Source organism: Balaenoptera borealis (assembly GCF_965194805.1).
Source record: "Balaenoptera borealis genome assembly, chromosome: 8".
Lineage (NCBI taxonomy): Eukaryota > Metazoa > Chordata > Mammalia > Artiodactyla > Balaenopteridae > Balaenoptera > Balaenoptera borealis.
The window spans coordinates 119897621-119923539 of NC_138865.1; the positions used below are offsets into that span (position 1 = coordinate 119897621).

Here is a 25919-nt window from a genome sequence, read left to right on the forward strand (position 1 = left end):
TTGGACGAGCCTCTCTCTCTCTCCCCACTGCCCCCGGACAGCAGCCATCACTGGGCATCTGGATTTGGGCTCACACAGCCCTGAGGCCGGCCCCAGCCAGGCATGGTCCGTCCTAGTGGCTCGGGGGGCAGAGGCTAGAGCCTCCCTGCTGCTGGTCTGAAGCTGACACAGCCCCTGCGGGCTCAGCCGTGGAACAGGACTGCTGTCCGTTGGCCTCTGAGTCCCAGACCAGGGGGTCCCACACCGGCCCTGCCCTAGCTGTCTGATGTCCCAGTAGGAGCACTGTGGCCCAGCGTGAATGCCATGGTGGCCTGGGGTCCTGGGCACCTTGGGAACATGCCAGGCTCCTCTGCAACTGGGCTCCCCCAGGCCCTGGGGCTCTGCCAGCTCTAGACATCTCCCTTCTGTCCCCAGCAACCCCACGCCTGGGCCCCAACAGGTGAACCAGCGCCAGGAGCCAAGCCGTGCACGACTTCAACGGGGATCCCGCCAGGCAGGGCCGAGACACGTGGCTCAGCCTCCCATGCTGGCAGGGTCACGGGCTCGAGCACAAACCTGGGCAACACACGTCCCTGGCAACGGGCTGTCCCCATGAGCGGACTCCATCTCCACCCCAGCCCGGCCCTCAGCACTGGAGCTGATGGAGGGCCAGGAGTCAGGGCCCGTGACCCCTAGGGCCGTCCCATCCTCCCACCGCCTGGTCAGCTCCCTGCACCTCCCCCTAGAAGCCCTCAGCAGCCCCCAACCTGCCCCCGGTGTCCCCGTCCACCCCCAAAACATCCGGGCTCCAGAACTTCGGCAGCAGAAGCGCGCGAAGAGGCCGTCTCCTCTGGAGCCCAGGATGCCGGTGCGAGTGGGGCCTCGCTTTGGACACAGCGCCCAAAGGCCCGGCCAGAGGCCTCACCAAACCACAGAGGATGAGCTCGGCTGCGCAGGCCTCGTCCGACCTTCACAAGGGCCTTGGGAAGAAGGTGGCATGGCTGTGCCCCCAGCGTAAGAGAGACACCGAGGCTCGGGGAAGGGGCAGGTCGCCGACGCCGCAGCGCCAGTGAGCGGTGGGGCGGGGGTGAGAGCCCGGGGCCTTTAGTCCCCCCGGTGGGCTGACGCCCGGGCCTGACAGCAGGTGAAGCGGTGGGAAGGCCGTACCGGGGTTGAAGAGGACGATGGCGCGCAGGCAGCCCAGCTCCGTCTTGTCCATCTGCATGTCCCGCATCTTGGACACCAGCTCCGTCAGCACCCTGCGGGGGAAGCAGGCAAATGCCGACGTCCAAGTCAGACCCTGCCCCTCACAGGGCCTGCCAGAAAAACCCAAAGGACTCGGGAAGCCCGGTGTGGGCCTGGAGGGCAGCTGAGAAGAGCCAGGAGACCGGGGGAGGGAGCTGCCCAGACAGGGCGGGACAGTCCCCACACCCAGCCTGTCCCATCCCGCCCCGGGGGCTCCACGCCTCTTGCTCAAGAAGGTCTGCGAATGGGATTTTATCCTGGGGGGCCAGAGACTAAAGAGGAACCTCGTGACAGCCGGGGCGAGCCAGGGCCCCGCACGTCCGGGGCAAAGCCCACTGCCACACGCCCCCACGGGGCTGCAGACCAGACACGGCGGCCTGAGGCCGAGGCCTGAGCGACGCATTCCTGCCGCTCTCGAGTCCGCCCGCGGGAAGGCATTTCCCCAGCTCCTGGCTTCCTGGCTCCTTCCTCGCAGCCGGAGCAGGCTCCGTTCCACTTCCCGTCACCAGCCACTTATTACATTCCCATCACCGTCACCTCTCTAGCAGCTGGGACCACAGAACTGTCAGCTGGGTGCGTGAGTGGGGCTGCACTTCTAAACATCCCCCCAGAGGGACGTGCTCTCCAAAGAAGCCGTCTGCGGGCAATAAACCCCGCACTCCGCAGCCCCTTTTGGTGGCACTTCCGTACGTGAGCTTTGTGTTAAAGGCCCTGAAACGTCCTGGGGCAAAGACACATCCCTACAGTGTCTAAACCAGTGCTTGCCCACAGTACGTGGTGCCCCTCTTTTCTACCTGAGCTGTCCCACGGGGCAGCACGACTCCCACATTTATCCCCGGGGGGCTACAGTAGGTGCTTCTGTTGCTCCCCTCTGACTTCAAGGCTCCTGCTCTCGGGGGCTCGCCTGGGACCCCTCCCCCCACCATCCCCACCCCCCAACCCCTGCCCACCGCCCAGCACTGGCCCCCTGGCTGCGTGCCGAGAAGAGGCAGAGGGGCAGAGAGCGGTGTGTCCACGGGGGACACGCCAGAAGCAGCGCTGAGATGCAGCCGGGCTCCCAGGGACAGGGTGCGCGCGGGCTCACAGGGGCTGCGATGCTTTGGTCTCGGCTCGGAAGAGTCTCGGCCGCGTCCGACAGGACAGCACCACGGCACGGTATCTACGGCACAGTCTACCTTTGCATTAAAAATAGGGCAGCTTTCCTTCCCATGGGCAGGACTTTAAAACATATTTGGAGAAAAGCAAACCAAAAACGTCAGCTGCGGCTGTCGGGTATCCCCGGAGGGATTTTAATCTTAGTCCTTGCACTTCTCTGCATCTCCGCAAGTATAACCTTCGTGCACAGGACAAAGGCCAAGCAGGGCACGGCCGTGCGCTGGGCCCCCACCTGTCAAAGATGGCGCCCACCCCCGCGCTGTGGGCGCTATTGCGGTGGACGTGCAGCCCGGTGGCCAGGAGGATGCCGTCCTTCACGGCTATGGAGCGGTGGGAGAAGGAGGCGATGAGCAGCTCGTTCCAGCCTGTGGCGGGGAGAGCACACGGTCACTGCTGGCTCCAGACCCCCGGGCCGCCCTGCCCCCGACCCCCGCTGGGCCCCCCAGAGGCAGCGCTCACCCTCCCAAGCCACGGTTCCCAAAGTGGGCTCCATGAACCCCGAGCCCATGACCATTCCACAGAAGGGAAGTTCCCAAGCACTGACGTTTGGGAAATGCCTCTACAGTGCGTGCAATAAAGGCCCTGAGAAGTCCCGCACAGAGCATGTCCTGTGGCGTAGTTTAACCCAGGCTCCCAAACTAGGGTGCCAGGGAAGTCTCTCTCTGCAAGTGCCAGACACTTGTGCCACGGAGCACAAGGGAGCTCCCAGGACCCTCTCCGGGCGGCCCCGGAGCAGCTGCCGCCAGTCTGGCCCCCACGGCCAACTCCCAGAGACTGACATTTTGCGGATGCCACAAAACAGTAAATTACTGAGCTGAAACAAGGTGTGTTTAGAGCCAAAGGCCGACTCGCCGCTCTCTCTACGTGAGGCCCTGGCGCACACAGAGTAGGTGCAAGGGCTACAGAAAGGAATGGAAACGATTCTGTGAGCAAGTGTTTCGATGACCCTATAAACTGAACAGCGTGAATCATCCCACAAGACCGTCACTAGTGACCGTCACAGCCTCCACTCCCGAGCGCCCTGAAGGTTCTGGGCTGGTAGCTGACAGCATCACAAGGATCATCCCATTTAATCCTGATTCAACCCTACAAAGCAAGCACTGGCCCCACTTTACACAGAGGAAAACTGAGGCCCAGGGAGAGGAAGGGGCTGCCTGGTCAGTGAATCAGAATCCCCTCCAACCCCTGGTCCCAGACTTTCCCAACCCTGCGGGTCTGACGGCTCTGGGTGTTGGGTTTTGTGCCCCAGAGGGAAAACTCCTCTAGGCACGGGCTCTCCCCGCCCCCAGGTTCAGCAGGGAGGGACACCCCGCTGGCCAAACACCAGGGCCGAGGACCAGAGCTCTGCGAGGGGCAGGATCAGCCCCCCAGCGCCTGCCCTACCCTGCCACTCTGCGACCACTCTGCGTCTCTCCCTCCCGTCCCCCACTGAGGCCCGCCCAGCCCCTTCCTACCTCTGACCCGGCTGCCACCTGCCCTCCTGCCCCAAGAGTGGGCCCGGCAGGCGCTGGGCTGGCCCGATGCTCCTGCGGCTCCCAGCACAGGCCCGGAGCACGCAGTCAGCAGGTGCACGCCGCGGGGCCCAGCGCGCACGTATGGACCCGTGGGGCGAGGCTCCCGCCCAGCACCTCCCAGCTGGCCCGTCCCTACTGCCTCTCTGGCACGAGCTTTGCGCCAAGGACCCCAGTGTCCCAGCAGAAACCGGCTTCCACGCGGCACGGCCGTCGTGCCCACTTTCCAGATGAGAGAACGGCCTGGAAGGCGGGCAGCTGCCTCGTCGGGACTCCAAAGCTGCCGCTCCCATCCCCCCACCCCCGCCCCCGGGTCCCAGGATCTCCCTCACAACCTGTTCGGCCGTGGGGTGTGTGCTGAGCACCGAGCGAGCTTTATTTTGCACCAGCTTCGCGCATCGCAAGCCCAGCCTGGGAAAGGGGCTGCGGCCTCAGTGGGGGGAGAAGGCAGAACACACAGACCCCCAAGGGCAGCCCTTGCTGGACATGCTCACCCCTCCCTCTCCACAGGTCCCCTAGATGGCCCTTCACCCCTCTGAGGGCCACTAGGAGAGACCCCACACTGAATCCCTCCTCATGAGGGAGGGGAGGAAAACCCAGGCTGGGGGGGGCAGTGCTGGAGCAGGAGCCCCGGCCCGTGCCCCTTCCCCTGCGGCCTCACACAGCAGGAGGAAGGCCGCGTCCCACCCACGGGGCTCCAAAGCCCCCGCCCCTCTCCTGTCCGCGCCTGCCCAGCCCCCGCCAGGCCCGCCACTCACCTGCCCGCAGCAGGATGACCTGGTCGTCCAGGGGCAGCTCGGAGAAGTGCGGGATCCGCTTGGCCCACTCCACCAGGGTGAAGAGCTGCTTGTCGGCCGCTTGGCAGATGTTGGTGACAGGGTCATTGGGCTGGAGGAAGGGGCACCACAGTGAGCACCGAGCAGAGAACGCGGCCCCAGACCAGGCCCCGCCGCACGCCTTACCCGGCGGTGGCGGCTGAACAACGCCCCCGGTGACACCCACGTCCTATACCCCAGAACCTGCTAATGTGCCACCCTACCCGACAAAGGGAACTCTGCAGACGTGGCCGAGTTAAGGGTTTTGAGATGGGAGGTTACCCTGGAAGAAGTGAAGTGGGTGGACCCAGTGCCATCACGAGGGTCCCTACTGGAGGGGGGAGGAGGTCAGAGCGGAGAGAAGGAGTGAGGACGGAGGCCGAGATGGAGGAGGGATGCCGGCCCCGAAGCCGGAGGAAGGGCCGGGAGCCGAGGAATGCAGGCACCTCCAGAGCAGGGACGGGCCAGGCAGCAGCTTCTCCCCGAGAAGGGCCAGCCCTGCCGATGCCCTGACTTGGCCCAGGGACACTGAGCTCAGACTTCTGACCTCAAGAAGCGTAAGATACTAAAATCTGTGCTGTCTCAGGCACTTGGTTTGTGGTCCCTTGTCCTAGCAGCCACAGGAAGGTCACCATGCTACGACCTACTCAGTCCCCACCGCAGCCCTGGGGGCTGGGGCCGGGTGACCCCGTGTCACAGACCAGACTCGCGGGTGGGTGCCAGCCCCTCTGGTGTTGCTTCTTCCTACCAGACTCGGAGGTGGCACACAGAGAGACGGGGTACATCAGAGGCCCTTCCAGAAAGTTCTAGCCAGAAGGGGACGCCCCGGTCATTCTCAGAGACGAGGAAACCTGGGCGGCCTCAGCGGCACCCTGCTGCTCCCGGCTCCAGCCTGTGGGGCTCGGGTGGAGAACCCTCTGGGCCCAGGGGGCGGGGACCGAGGCCCGTGCACGGGATGTGGAAACCCCTCATTCCAGAAACCACGACGGCCAGGCAGCCCCACGGGGGAGGCCCCCTCGGAAGAGCTTCCCCTGACAGAAACCATCCGCCCTCCGGTGACGCAGCCTAAACAACCCGGCCCCGTGAAGGGCCTGCTGAGGGCTCTCGTGGGAGGCCCGGTGACAAACTGGCACCGAGGCCACCAGGGTGGACAGAGCCAGGCGTGCAGAAAGGGGACCTGGGACCTCGGGGAGAGACGGCAGCCGGGGAGCGTGGCCAGTTGGTCTGCGGACCTCAGGGGGAAGGGGTAGACAGGCAGCAGCCCCTGGACGCCCCCGTTGTCACCCGCGGGTGACAGCCCGCAGCCCGTAGGGCCAGCCCCCAGCCTACACGGCGTCCCCTCCTCCACCTGCTCCCCAACAAACCTCCCAGGAGCGTCAACCGGAAGTCCACACACTCGCTGGGCCCCGGACACCATGTGCCCAGGACACCCTGCGGGCAGCGCCCACCCCATCCCGTCTGATGGACAGCGGCAGCCATGGGCAGAGCCTGGCCCACAAGGGGTCCCGGCTCACACGAGCGAAACACCCAGCAGCTAGCGTGCCAGAGGCCAGGGCCAGGTTCTCGCCGGAGCCACCGCGGCCAGGCTCCACTCCCCGGGGACCGTACCCCTTGCCCTTCCATGCCGCAGGGCAGCCCCTCGAGGTGAGAGCACAAGCCTGATGGTGGGGGGGCATGGGGGAGCCATGCAGGGGGAAGCAGGGGGCGTGGGGAAGACCCGAGGAGAGCCCCAGGGGTCGGGCCTTCTCCCTGGCCACTGGCCAACGGCCCCCTCCGCGCCCTCAAGGGGCCCAAAGCAGGCCCGGGGCACAGGCTGTCACCCTGAGCCACTCCCCAGGCAGGCCGGGGCCTTGTAGGTGAGCACGAAGTCACGCCTAGAGCTGGGGGCAAAGTTTGCCTGCACAGTAGGTGCAGGACTAGGCCTAGGGGGCTCCCCTGGGGGAGGGGTCTCCAGCTCTGCCCTGCTCCGTCCCGCAGGGTGGTCTCCAGCAATTACTTAACTTCTCCGAGACTGGATTCCCACTCAGAGACAAAACAGGCCTCATTCAACGGCAGTTTCTGGAGTTCCAGCCCGTGACTAAGAGGGAGAGACCTTCCCTGTCCTAGGAGGTGACAGCGGGATGCCCAGGCAGAGGCCCGAGGCTGCCCCAGGGCAGAGAGGTGTCGCTGGCGTCGACGGAAGGGGCCTAACGAGCCATCCCCAGAGCGGGACCCAGGCCAACCCAGCGCAAGCTGCAGCACGAGGGCAGACCCTCTGCCCGGCCGGCCCGCCTGCCTGTCCCCTAGACCCCCCTCCACCTACTCTGAATTCGTGGAGAGCGAAGATGGCAGATTTGTTTTCTTCCAAATAACATCCTTACTTGACAAAATTAAAAGCTGGCAGGCCTTGGTTGATCCCCTGACTTTTCTTTCAGGGTTTCGACTCAGTCGTGAAGCCCTCGCAGCCGCCCCACCCCGCACTGGGACTGGAGAGGGGGCGTAGGGTCGGGCCGGACCACAGACCAGACGGACTGCTGAGGATCACAGCCGAGGGGAGTCATTCTACAACGAGAGGCGGCACGCCCAGGAGAGGGCCCGCCTTCCCTGGCACGCAACCCAAGTGGGTGTCTCAGAGGGGCCGTGGTCCTGGGGCATCACAGATGGCGGGGCAGCAGGGCGGCCTGCGACCCCCCACAGATGAGACGGGACCCTCACACTCGGGAGATGGGGGTGGGGGCCACATGAGAGCACCTACGGGCAGGGCAGGGTCCTGTGGAACAGCCTGATGGCAAGGATGGAGAATTAACCCACCACACATGCTGCGGTGTGGCCCCCATGTGCTAGGGGCCGCGAAGAGTAACGTCAGGGGCTCTGAGCCCACAGAACAGGGGCACCAGGGGAGTCAAGAGGGAAAGGGGCTCCGCGAGGAAGTGACACCTCTCTGAGACTGAAGCCTGAGGAGGAGCAGAGGGAGTGGCACATGCAAAGGCCCTGGGGTTGGGGTAGGGAGCTGGACAGGTGTGTCCGGTGCCATCTGGGCCACTGTGAGCCAGGGACAGAATGGAGGGAGCAAGGCCAGGGTGACCTCAGGGCAGGCCACAGGGCTGTGCTCCCACCCTGACCGCACACGGGAGACACAGATGAAGTCTGGACCTAACGCTGCCCGCAAACCTGGGGCAGACACAGAACCCCGGAAACCCGGCTGGACGACGGGCCAGAGACAACACGAAGCTTGAAGGTTACCATGAAGTCCTGGGCTTTGAGCCGAACAACCAAAAACTCACCCACCCGACTGGGGACATTACAGAGGGGGTCTCCCTCCCAGGAGCCCGCCCGGGGCCGCGGTCCCCAGAGCAGGGCGGGTGTGCACTCACCGAGCTGGGGTTCGGCCCCACGTTTGCCTCCACGTACGTCTCGGTCTTGGGTTCGACGGCCAGCTCGGCCTCCAGGATCTTCTCCACTGGCATGTCCTCGCTGGCGCTGCTCGTGGACTCCACCTCGTTCTCAGCCCGGTCTCTGCCCCGCTGCCGTTCCTCCTGCACAGCTGAGGCACGGGGAGGCTGCTTGTCAGCCCGCAGCCCCCGCGGCAGCCCCTCCGCCGCCAGGGCCCGAGCGGCGCGCCCACAAGCTGGCCGGGGCCGGGGAGAAGGACGCTGCTCAGAGCCGGCCAGACTGCGGCCCCCTCCTCTGCCCCAAGCCTGGCCTCCCGGAGGCTGTGCGCTCTGAGAACAGAACACGCCGCCTCTCATTCATTCATTCGCCTATGGGTCACACCAGGACCCGCCCAGGGCCAGGGCAGATGGGCCCCAGCTCTCAGGAAGCTGACGGTTCAACAGGGATCCCAGCGTGGAGTGAGAAGGGCTTTGATGGGCTATGGACTGAGGCAAAGCCAGGAAGGCTTCCCGGATAAAGTGACAATGAAATTGAAGGAACAGGAAAAACAGGGAGAGCAATTCAGGCAGGAGGGGTAGCATGCGTCAAGGCCTAGAACCAGAGCAGAGATGTTACTGATGAAAGGGCCTCTCGTGTCAGCTGGAGAGCAGAACAAGGGGTGCGACTGTGGGGGGCGTGGCCGAGAACAGGGTCCAGTGTGCCCAGGAAAAGGATGGGGTGAGAGGCAGATCTCTGATGGTCCCTTTCTGCTGCGGGGAGGAGAGGGGCTGGGGGAGAGCACAAACTGGGTCAAACCCAGGCTTGAGACGGGACAGCCCGGGCCGGCCGGGCGGGTGCGGGGGTCCAGCACGAGGGTAGAGACTGAGCAGATGCTGCAGTCGGGGGGCAGCCTAGTTTCTGGGAACCCAGGGAGAGAAGCTGATGGGAGGAGGCAGAGAGGGAACGGTTCATTCCAACACGTCCCCGCGGAGACCCACGTGGGAGGAAGGCCGAGGGGACCAGGCACCCCACGGCTGGGCGTTCACAGACCCTCGACTTCACAGCCCATGCAGCTCAAGCCGCCCTTTCCCAAGAGGGGCCGAGACCTCCCTGAGGTCACCCAGCAGGCCCAAGGCGACACTGAACCAGAGCCAGGCTATGGACCCCACCCAGAGCCCCGCAAAGACCCAAGAAGGCTCCCGGGGGCTTCTGCAGCGCCCTCTGCTGACCCTCACACCCCCCCTTCCTCTGCTGGGGACACCAAGGGCCCTGGACCCGGGAAAAGGAGGCCTGGGCGGGGTGGGAGAGGCTGCCCACACAGCACCAGCACGGGGGAGCCCCTGGGCGTATTGGGCCTGTGCCTCCCCAGGGACGCACCAGATGCCACTAAGCGAGGGCCGCAGCACCAGGACGGGGCCCACCACCGCCGCCGGCCGCCCTCCCTTGGTCCTGCTCTGCTGAGACAGAGCAGATGTCCAGACGTCCCCCGACACTCCCAGGGCGCCCACGGCCTCCTCAGGGCCAGCTCCTCAGCCCCCACCCCACACAAGGCTTCCTGGGGCCCCCGGAGACCCCAAGGCGAAGCATGAGCTTGTGCGAGGCGACTTCCCGAGGGCTGCAGTGAAACCTCTGTCACACACTCCCATCCCCACCGAGGGGAAGGGCCTGCACGCAGCCCCCAGCATGGAGCCCAGGGCCGGGTGGAGCTGGGCCCGCCTCTTGGGGCGCACCCCGGTCCACAAGGTTCCTAGTAAGAGATGGGAGATCATCCTGACCTGGGGGGGTCCTGAGGGCCAGGCCCGGGCCCCCCACAGTGCCCAGCGGCACGGGCAGCTCCTCCCCGGCCGGAATCCCAGGGCCCTGAGAACTGGACGGGCACAGCACTGGTCCTCCGGGGGTGGAACAGGAGGTGGCCACGAGCCACCACGCAGCCTGGCTCCCAGACTGCTCCTGCCGGGATGGATCCCACGGTCCAGAGCCACACCTGCACAAGTGTGAAGGCCCTCACGGTCTCTGCCGACCCTGCCACTCACAGGCCAGGCCCTGCCGGAGGGAGGGGACAAGCCCCTGCGCACCCTGCTTGGGCCCGGGCCACGTGGCAGCCACTCTGCCTGCGTCCGCCACACTCTGGACCACAGCACCGAGAGGCTCTGGTCAACGGCCCACTCCCCCGACTCCTAGGGGACCTCAGGGTAGGACGTTCAGATAGAAGACGTGACACAGGCAGGAGGCCGAGCCGGCGGCCCTGGGTCAGCTCCAGCCTAGGAGCTGACTCAGGCCGGCTGACTCCTGGCCCACTGCCCAGCCTCCATCCTGCCCTGCAGATGGGGACTCGGCGAGGGGGCCTCAGGCCCTCCCAGGGATGCCCACCGGGATGGCCAGAGGCTGGTGCCCCTCCTCCATCCAGCCCAATCCCACCTGGATTCCCCTCTCCCTATTTCTGACCCATCCCAGAGTTCTGTCCCCAAAGCCACCTGCAAGCCCCCCTCCCCAGTGAGCCTCAGCCCAGCCTGGCACCCACACCCTCACGCTCCTGGGGGACCCTTGCTCTCAGCGCTCCCTTCTCTTTCCTGGTCTGACTGCTGGGACAGGCCTTCCGGAGGCCGGGCGGGTGCGGCCCCTCGGGGGGGCTTCCCACGTGCCATCACCCTTCTGGGCCTCAGTCGGGGCTTACCCTCCCCTGCAGGAAGTCTGGACCGGGCAAAACACAGTGCCCTGTTCCCGCAGACGCCGCTGTCACAGGACTGCCCCCCGCGTACCTCCAGACCCACCCGCCCTGCCCAGCTCCGGGGCCCGAGCTCGGGGCTGCCTCACCCGGGCCCTCTCACCCTTGGTCTCGGGTGGGTCTTGCACATGCAGGGGACCAGCAGGAGGGAGGAGGGGGTCCGTGGCTCTGGTGCCCGCCCTGCCCGGCCACGGTTCCTGCCCGGCCACGGTTCTCAGCGGCCACTTCCTCCTCAGGCCACAGCTCTAGGGGCTCTGCCAGCCCACCTCCGCTCCGTCCTCCAAGCCTGGGGGTGTGAGGGCTCCCCTCTGTTGCTCCCTGGGGGTCCCCCGGGCCCATGCGATTCCTGGAACACCGCCCACAGCTCTGCAACAGTCCACGTGGACCCCTCTCCGACACGTCGGCCCCGCCAACGACCGTTCAGACCCTCTCCGGGCCACGGGGCTCCCTGAGGGCCGGCCCTGCATCCTTCCCGCATCCACAAATGGCTATTTACGGATGGCCCCTGCCAGGGGCTCCGCTCTCCAAGACCCAAACGCTGACTCGAGTGAGAGACTTTCCATCCGTCTGGCGAGACTCGGGACAGGGGGCTGGCCCACGCTTCAGATCCACCAGCTGGGCCCCGGAGCCAGGCGGGAGGCCTGGAGTCAGAGTTTTTGCAAGCCTGGTGCTTCTGGAAAGTCTGACAGCTGGTGGGGCTGGGTGGGGAGCTCAAGCTGGCCGGCCTGGCTCTGGCCTCTTCCAACACAGCGGATGCTGGGGGGAGCAGGGCACCTCCTCATGTCACCGCCTGCTACAGGGGATGGGGTCACAGACCAGAGAAGAGTGGGCCCGGTGGGCGGCAGCCCCACAGGCTGATCTGGACCAGCATCCGGAGTGTTGGGGACCCAGAACCCTGGCAGGCCAGTGTCCCTGAGACCCTGAGGGTGGGGGTCCCCAGGGTCTGTCCTCTGAACAGAACCCTAAATCCTCAGAGCTGGGACACAGCTGAGAGGCACGTTTTAGCAGGTGGGGAAACTGAGGCCCGGAGCACCAAAGGGGTGCGTGCGGCTGAGCTCTCAGGAGAACAGGCAGCTTAAAGCTACAGGCTCTGCAATCAGACGCTGCTCGGCCCCAACTGCTGTGTGGCCCCGGGTGAGTCCCTGGCCTCTCAGTGCCCCAGCTCCCCCAGCCACGGAGTGACAAGGACAGCACCGGCCTCCAGGCTGGATCCACAGGAGGCGCCCTCGGGACGCTCGCGGCTTCGTCCCCGCGCACGGCCCCCATGACACGGCCCCGTTAAGGGGCTCTCCTCCCCTTCCAGACAGGACGGGGTGGCAGGTGGGGGTCCCTCAGCACTTGCCTCCTGCGTGGGGACATCCAGAATTAATTAGCGAGCGCTCTGCGAAGCACTCTGAAGCCGTGAAGGGCCCGGCGCTCTGAGCAACATCGTTACAAATATTATTGTTTTATTTAAACACGGGGGGGGGGGGGGGGGTGCGGGAGGGAGCCTGGGGATTCATGCTCTGCCAGTTCAACCACCTCGTAGACGTAGCTGTGTTTGACTTACGTCCGCTGGCGCCGGGAAGCCTCGGGTGGGAGGCGTCGGCCAAGACAGGGCCTCGTTACCCTCCCAGCCCCGAGCCACGGGCAGAGGGGCCGGCACGGGGAGGGGACGCTGCCGGGAGGGCAGAGGAGGCTGGGCCCCCGCGCCGGGGATCCCCAGGAAAAGCCCCCGGGGCCGACCCTCCCCCAGCAGCCAAGCATGTGCCTGGGAGAGGCACTCAACGCGCAACATAAGCGGGGTCCCAGGCGTCAGGAGACAGCTGGTGCCGGACGTCCAGGGGAACAGCAGCCCACAGCCAGGGTGGGACTCCCTCCCCACAACCTGCACAGCGCCCACCGCCGCCCTCCCGGCTCCTGGGGCCGGGCAGGAAGCCGTGAGGTGGGAGGGGTGTCTGGGCGGGGGTTGGGGGGGGACCACAGGCCTGCCACCTCCTTTGCTTCGGCACCGCCAGCGGCTGGGCCCTTCCTCCATCCCCTGTATGGCCCCCCGGGGCAGGCAGGACGGGATTTCTCCAAGGATTTCTGGCCCGGCTGCCTCTTTCTCAAGGCTGGAGGGGCATGTCCCTGCCAGAGGTCACAGGGCGAGTTATGTCCCTCGAGCTCGGAGGACACGTCCCTCCTTCCCTTAGGGGGCTCAACTCAGGACAAGCGGCCTGCACACAAGAATGATCACGTGCAACATACACAGGCACGCACACGGGTTCATACACATGCACATGCTGCGGCCCCCACTCTCTGACCCCACCACCCGCCAGGCACGGGGCTGGCACCCGCCACGTTCCCCCAACAGGCCCTTCGGGGAGCCTGCCGACACCCCCATGCACCGCGAGGAAACTGAGGCTCGGAGAGGCAAGGCCACGCGCCCCACATAGACAGGGAGGTGCGGGCACCAGCGGGGCCCTCTCCGCAGCCGGATGCGGGGCCATGCCCGCCTGAGCACACGCATCAGGCGCTGCCGTTTCCACACCCCAGTCCCTCGGAGGCAGGGGACGGGGCGCAGGAAGGAAACGGGGAGAGGCCTTCCTCAGAGACGAAGGAGGAAGCAGAGGCAGGCAGCGGGGTGACCCTCCAGCCTGCTGCTGTCAGGTCTCCCCCCTCAGACGGGAGCATCGGCAGGCCCCCGAGCCCTGCAGCTGCACGCTCAGCGGACAGGCCCGGGCTCAGCCCGGGGAGGGCTGGCCCGCGGGGCACCTCCCACCTGGGCCCCATCAACCCCGGAATGCTGCGGAACGAGCCCCCGGGGGCTGCGTGTGTGCGCACGCCCCTGCCGTTGCCCAACACGAGACGCCGTGGGCCTGCCGCGTCCCTCGTTACCAGCACGGGGCGGGGTGCCCACCGGCCCTCCCTGCGGTCGGCCGGTCCAGGGGCCAGCCTCAAGCCTGTGCCCCACCTGTAACAGGGGTGTGATCACAAGCCTCTCCCAGGGGTCGTGTGGCACCGAGGCCAGTCGGCATGGCCACCCGTGTGGGCCTGGCACCTAGGAGGGCTCAGGCCGGCCCTGGGGGCGGACAAGCCACATCCTGCATGCTCCCGGCCAAGGCTGGGGTGGCACTCCGGGGCCCCGTCCCCCTGGGCCCCACACTGCCCCAACTCATGCTGCCACCAGCCCTGCCACTGCCAGGGAACCCTCCTGGCAGGGGTCGCCCCAGGACAGCAGAGAGGAAGGAGGCTGCCTCAGGACCGAGCCCCCTGCAGGGCCGGCACCGAGGCTGCGCCGGGGCCACCGGTCACTCCTCCCGAGAGCGAGGCAGTGGGCCGGGCCCCGCAGGCGATGGGAAGCACGACGGGCGCTGCCACCCACGCCAGGACAGAGCCTCCTCCCGTGGCCCTAGGGCTCGCGGGCCGCATGGTGGTGAGGAGAGTTTTACGTTGTGTTGGGAGCACGAGAGGGCGGTGTAGGAGGGTCTTGACTGCCTGCTTGTGACTTATAAATCCAGCAGGAGGCAAGGGGGGGGGGGTCCTGATGGCATCAGGTATTTATCTAATGGCCCATAAATCAGGTCTCGAGGGCCGCACTGCCTCGGGATCGCGCCCAGCGCTCCAGATTTATGCACCAGACGGAGAGATGGGCGGCGCGGCTCCGGCCCAGGCAAACGGGAGCAGCCCAGCCCCGCCAGGGCGGCCCTGAGACCTCCGCGAGCGCCCCTCCCCCCTGCACCCCGTTTCTCTACCCGGGAGGTGTGGGAACGGCGTCACAGCACCACGGCTGAGAGTGTGTGCGACAAGGACAGGGTCCCCAAAGAGGCTCCGCACACAGCGGGCGCTCCTAACAGCCCCCGGCGAGCACAGGGGTCAGACCCGCTGCCTCCCCAGCCCCGAGCCTGCAGCTCCACTGCGACAGGAGAGGGGTGTCACCCACTCTCCCCCAGGTCTTGGGGGAACAGGCAGCTGGAGTCTGCCCAAGGCTCATAGGTGGACAGGCTGAGGGGGCCTTAGGAGGGGGTCAGCATTTACGGGAAAGTGGCCTGGGGACCCGTGGACGGTCACTCTCTGGGGCCCCACAGGGCGCCACATCCACTGAGTTTCTCGGCCTCGGCATGCGCTGACCCCGCCAGCTGGGCACGGGGTCTGCCAAACACCCTTCCACTCTTCTGGTGTCAGCTGGACATCTGCCCACCCAAGCCTTGCCTTATGTCCATGGCCGGGCCAGGGACCTACTCTGGGCTCCCACAGTCCCCTGGGCTTCCCCCAAAGCAGCACTGATCACACCTGGGGGGCCCCGCCTGGCTGTCTGACGGTCACTTTCAATGGATGGATGCCCACGGCTCGCTGCTATGTGCCCAGCGCCTGGCGTGGTATCAGGCACCGGGGGTGGTAAGCTCAGCAAGCGAGTGATCTCACTCTATACTGTGGTGCCCACAAGGGAGCCCCGAGCCGTGAGCTGCATGTCAGGGCCCCACCTCCCCTCAGCACACTGGCACCTGGCCCTCTGGCCAGGCTCCACATCTGGATGCGGACTGATCTGCTGCCCACCACACGCTTGCCCCCTGCCCAAGTTTCCATCCTTCAGGAACCACGCTGCACTCACCACCTCCAGGAAGCCCACCCTGACTACAAAGGGTGGCCAGAGGAACCAGGGCTGGGACACAGGCCTCCCCCAGCCAGGCACCTGCTTCCTCTGCCCTCTTGCTGCCCTAAAGGAATAAGATCTGCACTGGAAGCCAGAGGTCCAGGTTCCAGCCCGACGTGTGATCTTGGACAAGCCCTGGACCCTTTGGGCTCAGCTTCTCCACCCAGACAAAGAAGGGTGGGCCAAGGTCTCTATGGAACACGTGCCCTGCTCAGGAGGGCCCGGAGCCCAGGCCGGCCCCTCGCTCACGCTGAAGCCCAGGAGGCACCCCGCCCCTCACCAGCGGCTACCACCGAGCCCCCATCACATCACTGCACTGCACAGGCGGCCTCACGGCCTCAAGGAGCAAATCCTGCAGGACCACACGGCCCAGCTGAGGTTTCGGTTTCTCAGCAAGAACAAGTGGGGCTGAAGAGATAAATAAATGAAAGGAGATGAAAACTGCAGTCCCCACGAGAGGACGGTCCTCGGTGGTGAGACGCCAGCCCGAGACCCCGACAGGAGCCGGTGGGAAGGAGGTGGACAAACACAAGCCACGCGTGGACCATGGGAACAGCCGCAGCGGAGAAGGGACCCCACACAGCACCTCCTAAAGCCACGAGGCCTCAGGCACGGGACACTCAAGCAGGGACGCAGACCAAAACTGAGAGAAGTCACCCAGAATGCAGGAGCCAGCAAACCTGCGCTGGGGAGACCGAGGCCCACAGACGGCAAGGGGCTACGAGGAGCCACCCTGGGCTCGGGCCCAGGTCTGGCTGGACAGCTTGACAATTTCAGCGACCTCAGGGGAGCGGCCTTCCGTGCTACACGCCCCCACCCGCCCCTAATAAATGTTGTCACAACCCAAGGCTGAGGGACCTGCAGCCCGAGTCCCTCTACTGGGAGGACCTGGGGCCGCAAGGCACCCCGGCCAGGTCCGTAGGAGGAAGCACAGCCCAGGACGAGCCGGCGTCCAGCAGGCTTGGGAACGTCCTGATGGTCTCCAGAGCTCCCTGCCCCCACCCCTGAATCAGTGCTGCCCCCGCCCCGGGTCTCCTCGACCGTCCCCTACCGAGCAGGGGGAACAAGGCTCCAGGACCCGCATGCACGCTTTCCCGGGCTCGTTCATTCAGCGCCCGCATCTCCCACCTCCAGCCTTGGCTCTCGCCGTGCTTCTGCCTCTGCCTCTCCCGGAGCCCAGGCACCCGGCCGGGCCCACTACGCCCTTGAAGAGGCTCTGATCAATGTCTGTCCCCAACGGGGCTGGGAGCCGCCAGCAGGAAGGACCGAGAGTGTCTCTTCCGTAATCCCAGAGCCTAGCACACAGCGGGTACTCAGGAAAGATCCGGTAAGTGAGCTCACGGCCCCCGGGGACGTGCTGCCAACAGAGCAGCAGCCGCCTCTGGAGGGAGTGAGCACCCCGTCATCAGAGGTATGCAAAGGAGCTCCGCGAAACTGCCAAGTCCAGAGCCACACCCTGCGCTCCGAGAAGGGAGAGGGCCAGCACCACCTACCTTCGCGCTTCATGCCCATGGCCAGGCACTTCTGGTAGCGGCAGTACTGGCACCGGTTCCGCTGCCGCTTGTCAATCAGGCAGTCCTTGTTGTCCCGGCAGGTGTAGGTCAGGTCCTTGCGCACCGTCCGCTTGAAGAAGCCCTTGCAGCCCTCGCAGCTGTACACCCCGTAGTGCTTGCCTGCAGGCGGGGCGGCCGTGAGCATCCTGCGGCCAACTGGCAGGAGGGGCTCGTCCCGCTGGGGTACGGGAGCCAGCCTGCGAGCGCGGCAGGGCTGCGTCCCGGCCCCGCCGAAGACCTGGACCCCGGGGTCCTCGCCGTCTCCGCGTCTGAGCTGGCGGCCCGAGGAGGTCGGCCGTCCTGCCCCCGGGGCTGCCGGGCTCAGGAGTGGGATGCGAGGAGCCCTTCACCCAGGGCACGGCCCAGAGAGGGGCGCAGCCCTGCTGCCCCCATGCCATCGTCACCACTACAGCTGCCTCGTCTCTGGAAGCCTCAAGGCCACCCTGCCGCTTACCATCTCCCGGACGTGGAAACGCTAGAAGGTCCCGGGTGAGCGGCTCGGAGCTCCGGGCAGCCCCTTGCTGGCCGGGAGCCCCGCCGTCCCACTGCGCCCTCCGTGGCTTACCTGAGGAGCGGTCCCCGCAGATAGCACAGATGTGCTTGGTGAAGGACGCCATGTTCCCTGAGGGGTGGGCCGGGACTTTGAGGACACCGTTGAGGCCCAGCGGGGGCTTGATGTCCTCGCTGCTGCTGACGGGGTTCATGGGCGAGTTGAGCTGGGGGAGGGGGGGAGCCGGGGTCAGCCCTGGCAGGCTGCTGCTGGGCCAGGAAGGTGCTGCCACACACCCCCTTCACAGAGAGAGAAACTGAGGCTCAGAGAGGGGCCTTGCCCACCCCAAGCCACGTGGAGCGGCAGGGCCCAGCCCCGCTGAGCGCCGGCGGATGACTGGCACCACTCAGCCAGGCCGGAGGCCTTCCTGCCCTCAGGGCCCAACCCTCCCGCAGGACCCCAGGCTCGAAGGAGGACCCGCAAGGCCCCTGCTCACACCCTCTGCCCCTCGCCCACCTAAATAAGAACTGCCTGCCATTCCTGGGTGCTCGCCCGACAGGACAGCGAGAGCGCTGGGACCCTCTGGTGAGGCAGGCGCTTCGGGGACTCCCAACCCATAGACGGGCACTGAAGCCTGGTCCCAGCAAGGAAGGAGGAGAGCCAGGGTCCACCGGCAGGCCCCATTGCCCCGGCCTCGGCGGGCAGGGTAGGGGTCTTGGATCGTGTGACCCGAGGAGAGAGGGAGGAGACAGCATCCCTTACACACACACACCCCCCGCTCCATCCCTCCCGCCATCCTGACGCTGCTCCAGGAAGAAGCGTGGGAAACTCACCAGTCACCCTGGCAACAGCTGCCGCGGCTGCAGTGACACAGCAGTTTTGGTTCCGCTGCGCCCACCCCAGCTCTCCCATCAGCGCCAAGGGCCCCGAGGTGCTTCCTGCCGCATCCTGCGCACCAGCCGGTCCCCACAGGCGCCAGGACGCCAGCTGGGCGGCCCCCCAGCACCCCGACTTCTGCAAACCCCTGACAAAGGCGGAAGTCGGGTCCTACGATGTCTCTGGAGGGACAGCAGCTGCCACGCTGCCCCCTGGTAGCCCCAGGCTGGACCCCTCCTGCACAAGGGAACCTCACTCACCCCTCCTTCCTTCCCCGTGGCCCCCAGCCTCCTACTCCCAGCCCCCTTTCTCATGGGACGGGAAGAGCTGGGTGCTCAAAGCACAAACCATCCCAAAGGCTGTTTCACACCAGCCCCAGCGCCTGCAGGGACTCTTCCAGCCCTGGACAGGTCTGGATTCTTCTGCTCAGGTGGGCTGTGGTTCTGTCAGGTCACTTATCCCCAAGGGACTCGGGGGGCGGGGGGGGCTGCAAGGAGGCCGGGAGGCCAGCCCCGGCCACCTGGGGCTGTCAAGATGCAGGACGTGGGGCGAGAGGGCGTCCAGAGGACCCCACTGCACCCAAGAACGCGCACCCCACACCTCCGACCACCCCCACAGGATCTGCAGGCTTCAGGAGCAGCTCCCAGATGAGCCTCAACTAAGCAGGGGCACCGACTGTTTGCTAAGGGCCACTGTGCACGGGATTTGCCACGTGGAAAGCCCCTAGTGAGCAGGGAGAGCTGCCCTCCCCTTTCCAGAGTGGACACGGAGGCTCAGGGAGGTCAGGGGACCAGCAGAGAGCCCACGGGTGCTAAGTGGCCGAGCAGGTGTGAGCTCAGGCCCCTGGGAGCCACAAGCGCTGAGGGGCTCCCTGCACACTGCAGAAGGGACAACCGGGGCCCCAGGGGACGGGCCGGCCCAGAGCCGCTCGGCGATCCCATCCACCAGACCATCCACTGAGCATCCAGCCAGGCGCCCGAGGCCTCGAGGAACACGCCCCGCCCAGCCCGCAGAGCTCGCCCACGGTAGTAGGGGGAACGGCCACAGCTTATCGCGGGATTCTGCCTCCTCTATTCCCTGTGTGACTGTAGGGAAATTATCTAATCGCTCTGGGCCTGACGCTCCTCGCGTAAAAACTGGAGAAAACGTGAGTGCCTCCATTCCAGGGCTGCCATTAGGAAAACGGAGCGATTCACGGGCAGCGCCAACAGCAGAGCTCATGAAGCCAGCCTGGGGCGCAGCAGCCTCTGCATTAGCACTCGGGCTTCCGGGGGCCGCCGCCAGGCCAGCTGGGCCGCGGACAATGGAAGGCGGCGTCCCAGGCAGAGGGGGCAGAGGGCCCCCCCCCCAACCCCCGGAGCAGACGTCTGGAGGTGGGGAAACCAAAGGACTGTTGGGAAAAGGGCAGGAAATCCATGCGGCCGCGAGTGGAGGGTCAGCAGCAGGGGCCGAGGGCAGGTCTCGAGGGGCCACTGAGCGCATGGGGGCACCAGGCGCAGGCTGGAGGCGGGCACGAGGCCTCTCGGGCTGTGGGAGCCCGGCCGCGACTCCACGCAGCTCTGGATCCGCTAGGCGGCACCGAGGAGAGGAACTCGGGCGTTTCCTCTTTCCGTGGTTGCCCAAACCATGCCGGGTGGGTAGGGGCCACCTGTCCTCTCTCCCAGGCCCCCACGTGCAGGCCCTCGGGACTGGCGCCTGCCCTAAGGAAACAGGTAGGCCGCAGCACCAGGGAAGCAGCTGCAGGCAGGATGGATGGAGCCGTCAGCCACGGTCAGTGTCATGGCCAAGCTGGCTCCCAGGCCACACGCTGAGGGCATCCCTGCCCTCCCGGGCTCAGGCTTCCTTCCCGTGGGCACAGCAGTCAGCCCAGAGGCTCTGGGGAGCCCTAGGAGACCCTGCACGTGTGTGAAGATGTAGGCTGGTTGTAGCCCCGTCCTCACCCCAGGCCTGGGGCCACCACTTCCCTTCTCTGCCTCAACTGGTGGGTCCTGGCACGGCCGCCATGGCAAGGCTGAGGGGGGACAGGGGTCGCCCTTCTCCCTCCCTAGCCCCAGGCTGGCGGGCCTTGGACTGGTTCACAGCTCCCAGGACAGAGCGCGGGGCGCCTTGTTCTGCCAGGCACACACACCCACCCACCCACCATGGGCTCAAAGGCCCCCCACCTATGGGGGATGGCTCCCCTCCTGCACCCCGTCCCGTGTCCTAGGAGACCCGGGGCACCAACAGCCCCTTCTGGAGGCCGAAGGCTCCGTGGCGTGCCCAGGATGGGGGCCCCGTCCCATTTCCCCTTTCACATCCTTGGCACGCATTTCAGTTCCCGCGGAGCCTACGGGACTTACTGAAATAACCGCCCGGCTCCACCAGGGCCCCCCAGGTCTCCTCCCCGCCCCTCGCTGCCCCTCTCTTCCACGCCTACCGTGCCCTTCCTTCCCAGCCCACGCTGATAAGGCCCATCACCCACGGTCAGAACGGGGTGGCAGGCCCTTGGCCCCGCTTACCTCCGTCCGCCCATCAAGGCAGGGGGCAAACCCTACGCAGCACCCGTGGCCTGCCGGACGCCCCATCACAGAGGCCTCCCAGCCGTGGTGCCCACAGCAAGGACAGGCAGGGACCATGCAGGTCCTGCTCCAGGAAGGCTCGCCAGCTGGTGAGGCCAGGAGACTGAGGTGCCCACACGTGCCAGGCCCTGCGGACGGGCTCCGGGATGTGGTGGGGAATGCGCCCTGGGCCCTGGGCCGATGGAGCCCCCGAACCAGGGGAGAGGCGGGGCAGCTCGGCAACAGTACCTGAGGTCCGGCCTGGTCCTGCCCAGACCCACCCCCCACCCCCACCGTTTCCATTTCCCTGCAGGGCGGGGTCGAGGAGGAGGCCCTCCCTGACAACAGTAGAAGTCAGAAAGCCTCACTGGTTCCGGGCCTATGACTTCGCGGTTGTGGTTTTGAGGCAGGGGGTGGGGGCATGTCCCCCTCGAACTCCACCCACACTTCCATGAATCTGGGGAACCCCAAGTTTCCAAGGCGAACTGCTGAAGCCTAGAAGCTGAACTCAGAGCCCGGAGCAGGGGTGGAGGCAGGGGTCGGGGGGACTGAGGCCTCCCCAGGAACGGTGGCCAGAGGCCGAGCACGGGGCTCAGACCACGGCTAAACGAACTGCGGCCTGACCGACCTACGGAGGAACAGGCGGACAGCTGACCAGAAGGGCAGCCGTGAACGTCTGGGACACACAGGGTTTGCTCCCCACCCTCACCCCCTCCTAAGCCCCACTCCTGCCCTCATCCCCTCACCAGCCTCAAGGGACCTGCGCTCCCTCGTTCACAAGCAACCTGCATTCAACAAGCACCCACCGTGTGCCAGGAACCTGGCTGTGTGCAGAGAACAACAGAGAACAGGATGGACGTGGCCCCAAACCGCCACTCCCCAGCACCGCCCACCCTTGCCCCCGGACAGGCTACCAGTGCCAAGGGGCACCAGGCTCCCCCAAGGTTGGGGGCGCATCACTGCCACCCTCGGGCCCTGCCCCTGCGCAGCCCTCGCTCCAGGCTCCCCACCCAGGCTCCTGCCGTACGCGTGCCCGCGGGGCGTGCAGGGCAAGCACCAGGCCCGGGGGCCAGCAAGGAGCCTCACGGGGCCCTGGGAGCCGGCAGGTGCCGCCTCTGTCCTGGCTCCCAGGGGACAGGGCGCAGGCCCAGCCCTCGTGTGCCCTCCCGCTGAGCAGCGTCGTCAGGGTGTGGCGGCTGCGTGCTCACAGGAGCGCGGCCAGGCCCAGGAAGGCAGCCAAGACCCCCGCGCCAACACCTCCGGCCTTCTGCCTGCTTCTGGAAGGCCAGGTGACATGAGGGGCCACCCGAGGCCCGAGCTCCTCTGCACCCGTCCTCCAGGCACAAAGGGGCTGATGAGGTGGCCCTGGAAGAGCCAGCAAGATGCTCCACCAAGACCAGCTCTGGAGAGGCCCAGCCGATGGAGCGGGGGAGGGCTGTCCTGCCGGCGGCGGGGCTCAATGGGCAGCAGGGAGCCCACAGGACACGCTGACACAACTAGCTGTGCGGCTCTGGGCCGCAGAGCCTGCGCCCGAGTCCCTCTCTGGCCGCTGTCCTGCGACCCCGGGGAAACAGCTCCCAGAGCTTCCCCCACGCGGCCCTGCTCTACGGGGGCCTCCCTCTACGGGGATGACAGCTGGACCCAGACTTGAACAACGCCCAGAGCAAAGGGGGCCCCACCAATGTCCGAAAGGACAGTTTGAGCCCCAGAAAGAGGGAGGACCCCTGGGATTCAGCAGGTCTCCCAAGCGTCCAGTGAGAAATCCACCAGGAAACCACCAGAGCCAGGAGAGGAGAGGAGAAGCAGGGGTCCTGGGCACTCAGGACAGCTCTGCAGGGGTTCAGACAAGAAGCGCCCAGGGGAGGGCGGGCCAGGCCTCGGGGGTCCCCACGGCAAGAAGTGGCCGAGTCAGGCCCGCCAGGTGCCAGCAGCTTCCTGATCTGGACACAACCCCGAAAGCCAGGCTGTTCAGAGGAGCAACTGGGCAAACACGACCACAGAGACCACCAAGCCCGGCAGATGAGCTGAAGCCACGGTGGGACTCAGGCCTGGCACCCCCGAGGAGGCAGCGTCTGTCCGAGCCTGGGGGTCTGGGCAGGGAGCACTGAGACACCCCGTGTGGGGAAGGGTCCGGGCCTGGGCACAAGAAGGGCAGGCCAGGGGACGAAGGGGCTCCAGGGAGGCGGCTTCAGCCTGAGGACCTAGGAGTCTCCACCCTACAGAGCTCCGAGTCCTAGGGGCAGGTCCCCCCCGCACTGGAGGGGGCCTCGCTGGGACAGAGGGCCGGCGAGGAAGCTTGGTTGCTGACCCCCGAGGGCCACGGGCGCAGGAGTCGGCCAGACCTGAGCTCAAACCCAGGCGAAGGCCGCCTCTCGGACACTGTTTCCAGAGATGAAAGGTAGAAGTGACAGCCCCTGCCTCCCAGGGTCCACAGGACTATGCAGGTAAAGCCAGGCCCCGCCCCTCTGGTCCAGGCCCCGCCCCTGCACTTACCTGGGGGCTGCCGGTGCCGAAGCCCAGGGTGGGTGTGGTGGGCACGGACATGGAGTGGGGGCCCATGGGGGAGCTGATGACCGAGAAGGGCGGGCCCATGCCGTTGATGGGGGAGCTCAGGGTGCTGATGGGCGAGTGCAGCTGTCCCGGGGAGCTGAGCGAGGAGCCGATGCAGGGCCCCAGGGAGGGGTGCAGCGAGGGGGCGGCCATGGAGCCGCGCCCCGTGGGGGAGTTGAGGGAAGAGGAGTTCACCTGGGTGGAGAAGTCTGTAAGACAAGAAGCCACAGGAGGCCAGTCAGGAATCCACACCGACCGGCCTGCTACCCCTCAGGCCACAGCGGCCACACCAGGCCGTGGAATGGCAAGGGACCCCCACTGCAATCCTACGGCCCCCCAGCAACACGAGGCCAGGCCAGGCATGCCCAGAGCTCCCCTCCAAGGCACCAGCCCCACCTGGCCCGACTTTAAGGTTCAGGCCGGGCCCAAGGCAGATGCAGGAAAAGCAGACTGACAGCTGCTCTCAGCTGCCTATCTGGGCAGGGAGGCCAGATGGCTGCCCCTGGAACCCTCAGCACCCCAGGCCTGTCCACCTGTGGAATGCCTGGTGGCCAGGAGTTGCCAGCCCCTCTGCCCATCTACTCAGGGGGTCAAGGTGAAAGTCTGGGGATAATAAAAATAACGAAGGCTGACATTTTCGGAACACCTACTAGGTAGCAGAAACAGTGCACGTCCTCAGCGTAGATGAACGCACGGAGTCAGGAGGTACACGGCGGTCCTATTAACCCATTTTACAGATGGGGAATTGAGGCCCTGTGTTCTTACAGCTGCCCACAGCAGGGCGGGCCCAGCACGCAGCCTGGGCCTGCTCAGGTACCCCAGCAGCGGTGGCCAAGACAACAGGCCCCCAGGCCCTTCTACCTCATGGGGCCCCAAAGAGTACAGCTTCCTGTGTGCCCAGGCCTGGTGGCGTGCGGCCCGGGGCAGGGGAGCTTCCAGGCAGGCCTGGTGGAGGGGGCCCAGGTGTGCACCAAACCTGCACACGGGCAACCCACAGAGGCTGCGACGGTGAGAGGCCGGGACCTCCCACACACCAGCCTTTCATGCCAGGGATTTCAAAGCCCCACCAGGCACTAATTGGGTCTCCCCTCCCTACCCTGAGGGCTCAACAAGAAGCTTCCCCAGGAAGGAGGCTCTCAGGGGGTGAATCCACTGCCCTAGGGCCTGAGCAGACCATGGGGAACACAGAGAGGCCCAAACAAGGCAGCATGAGTCAGAGCTGCAGGCCACAGCTAGTCCAGTCTGGCCTCTGGCAGGGTGTCCTGAGCAAGCCATGCCCCCTCGGTGGGCCTCAGCCTTCCCATCTGCAAAATGGTCTCTCAGGCCCTTCCCACCAGGCCTGCAGTGATCACACATGCTTCTGAGAGGTCGAGCGGGCCACCGGTGTGATCGGGCGGCCCCCGTCCACGTACCCCCAGGTCGTGGGACATGCCCTGCTCGCACCACCCAATAGCCGCAGGAGGACTTCGCTTGCCTGAACCTCGGAGCGGCCGTGCCCTGAGCGTTCCCTGAGCGCCAGGCTTGGAGCAGGAAGAAGCCTTGTTTGTGCATCGCCCCCGAGTCCTCTCACCCACTTTGGTCACCGGTGCAAACTGAGTCTCGGGGACAGGCTGCAGGACACCACTACCAACAGTCAGGGCCGGGTAGACCCGACTCCGGCCAGAGCCGAGCTTCCTCCAGGGCCTTGTGAACTTGTCCATGGAGGTACTGGGCGGTGGCCAGCCCGTGGGGTGTGGTGGTCCCCGCAGGAACATGGGAGGCTCTGCCAACCCTGGGGACCCCCTTCTCTGGGAGCACTTACCCATTTCCATCCTGTAGCCCCCTTGCTTGCCCTCTGAGGGAGGAGGGGTACAGGAAGGGGGCCTGGAATTCCCAGCCAGGGAGTGGGGGCCTGCCTGCCACTGCACCAGCAAAAGGGCCTCATCTGATCCGTCTGAAACCGTCACCACTCACAGAACTGGGAATAAACCATTTCACTGAACTTGAAAGTAAGAGCTTAAAATTCCAGAACCAGATGGCGGCACCTATTGGCAGAGATGGGTACTGCAAACCAGCCCTATGAGTCATTAAGCTCCCTGCACCCACAAGGTCTGGCTGCACATCCTTGACCTCACTGAATGCTTGCGACCCTGTCCACCCACCTGTGACAGACAAGGAAACGGGCACAGGGAAGGTGCAAAAGTTACCCAGGCACACGCCCCAAAACCTGCAGCTGCCCCTGGGCCGAGCAGCCACTGTTCTTTCTACCAGGCTCCTGGGACAGCTGGAATGCCCATTTCACCTGGCCCTCGACCACTCCTGCATGAGGAACCCTGAGTCAGCTGGTCCCTGTCCAAGCCCACTCTGCAGGATGCAGGCTAGCGCTGGCCCCTCCCCTTTCCGCAGTCCCGAGAAGCACGCCTCCGACTTCAGGCGGGGAGGGCAAGGAAAGCAAGATGGACATTACAACATCCCTTTTGCAGACACCTCCACCAGACAGCACAGGGGGCAACTGCTGGGGCTCTCGATCGGACAGGG

At 66.1% G+C, this 25919-nt stretch overlaps 1 protein-coding gene across 6 annotated transcripts in view; it reads right to left on the reverse strand.

The window, feature by feature from the left end:
* RXRA (retinoid X receptor alpha) overlaps positions 1 to 25919 on the reverse strand; it is a 101223-nt gene that overhangs the window by 6397 nt on the left and 68907 nt on the right. For 5 of the 6 annotated variants that reach the window (XM_082403536.1, XM_082403540.1, XM_082403539.1 and 2 more), the window contains exons 2-8: positions 23346 to 23611; positions 17515 to 17665; positions 16890 to 17069; positions 8059 to 8312; positions 4649 to 4778; positions 2612 to 2744; positions 1147 to 1238 (exon numbers count right to left, since the gene is read on the reverse strand). In XM_082403536.1, the coding sequence (XP_082259662.1) occupies positions 1147 to 1238; positions 2612 to 2744; positions 4649 to 4778; positions 8059 to 8312; positions 16890 to 17069; positions 17515 to 17665; positions 23346 to 23611 (1206 nt within the window). The remainder of the gene's footprint in view (positions 1 to 1146; positions 1239 to 2611; positions 2745 to 4648; positions 4779 to 8058; positions 8313 to 16889; positions 17070 to 17514; positions 17666 to 23345; positions 23612 to 25919) is intronic. The other variant, XM_082403537.1, reaches the window with a different exon arrangement.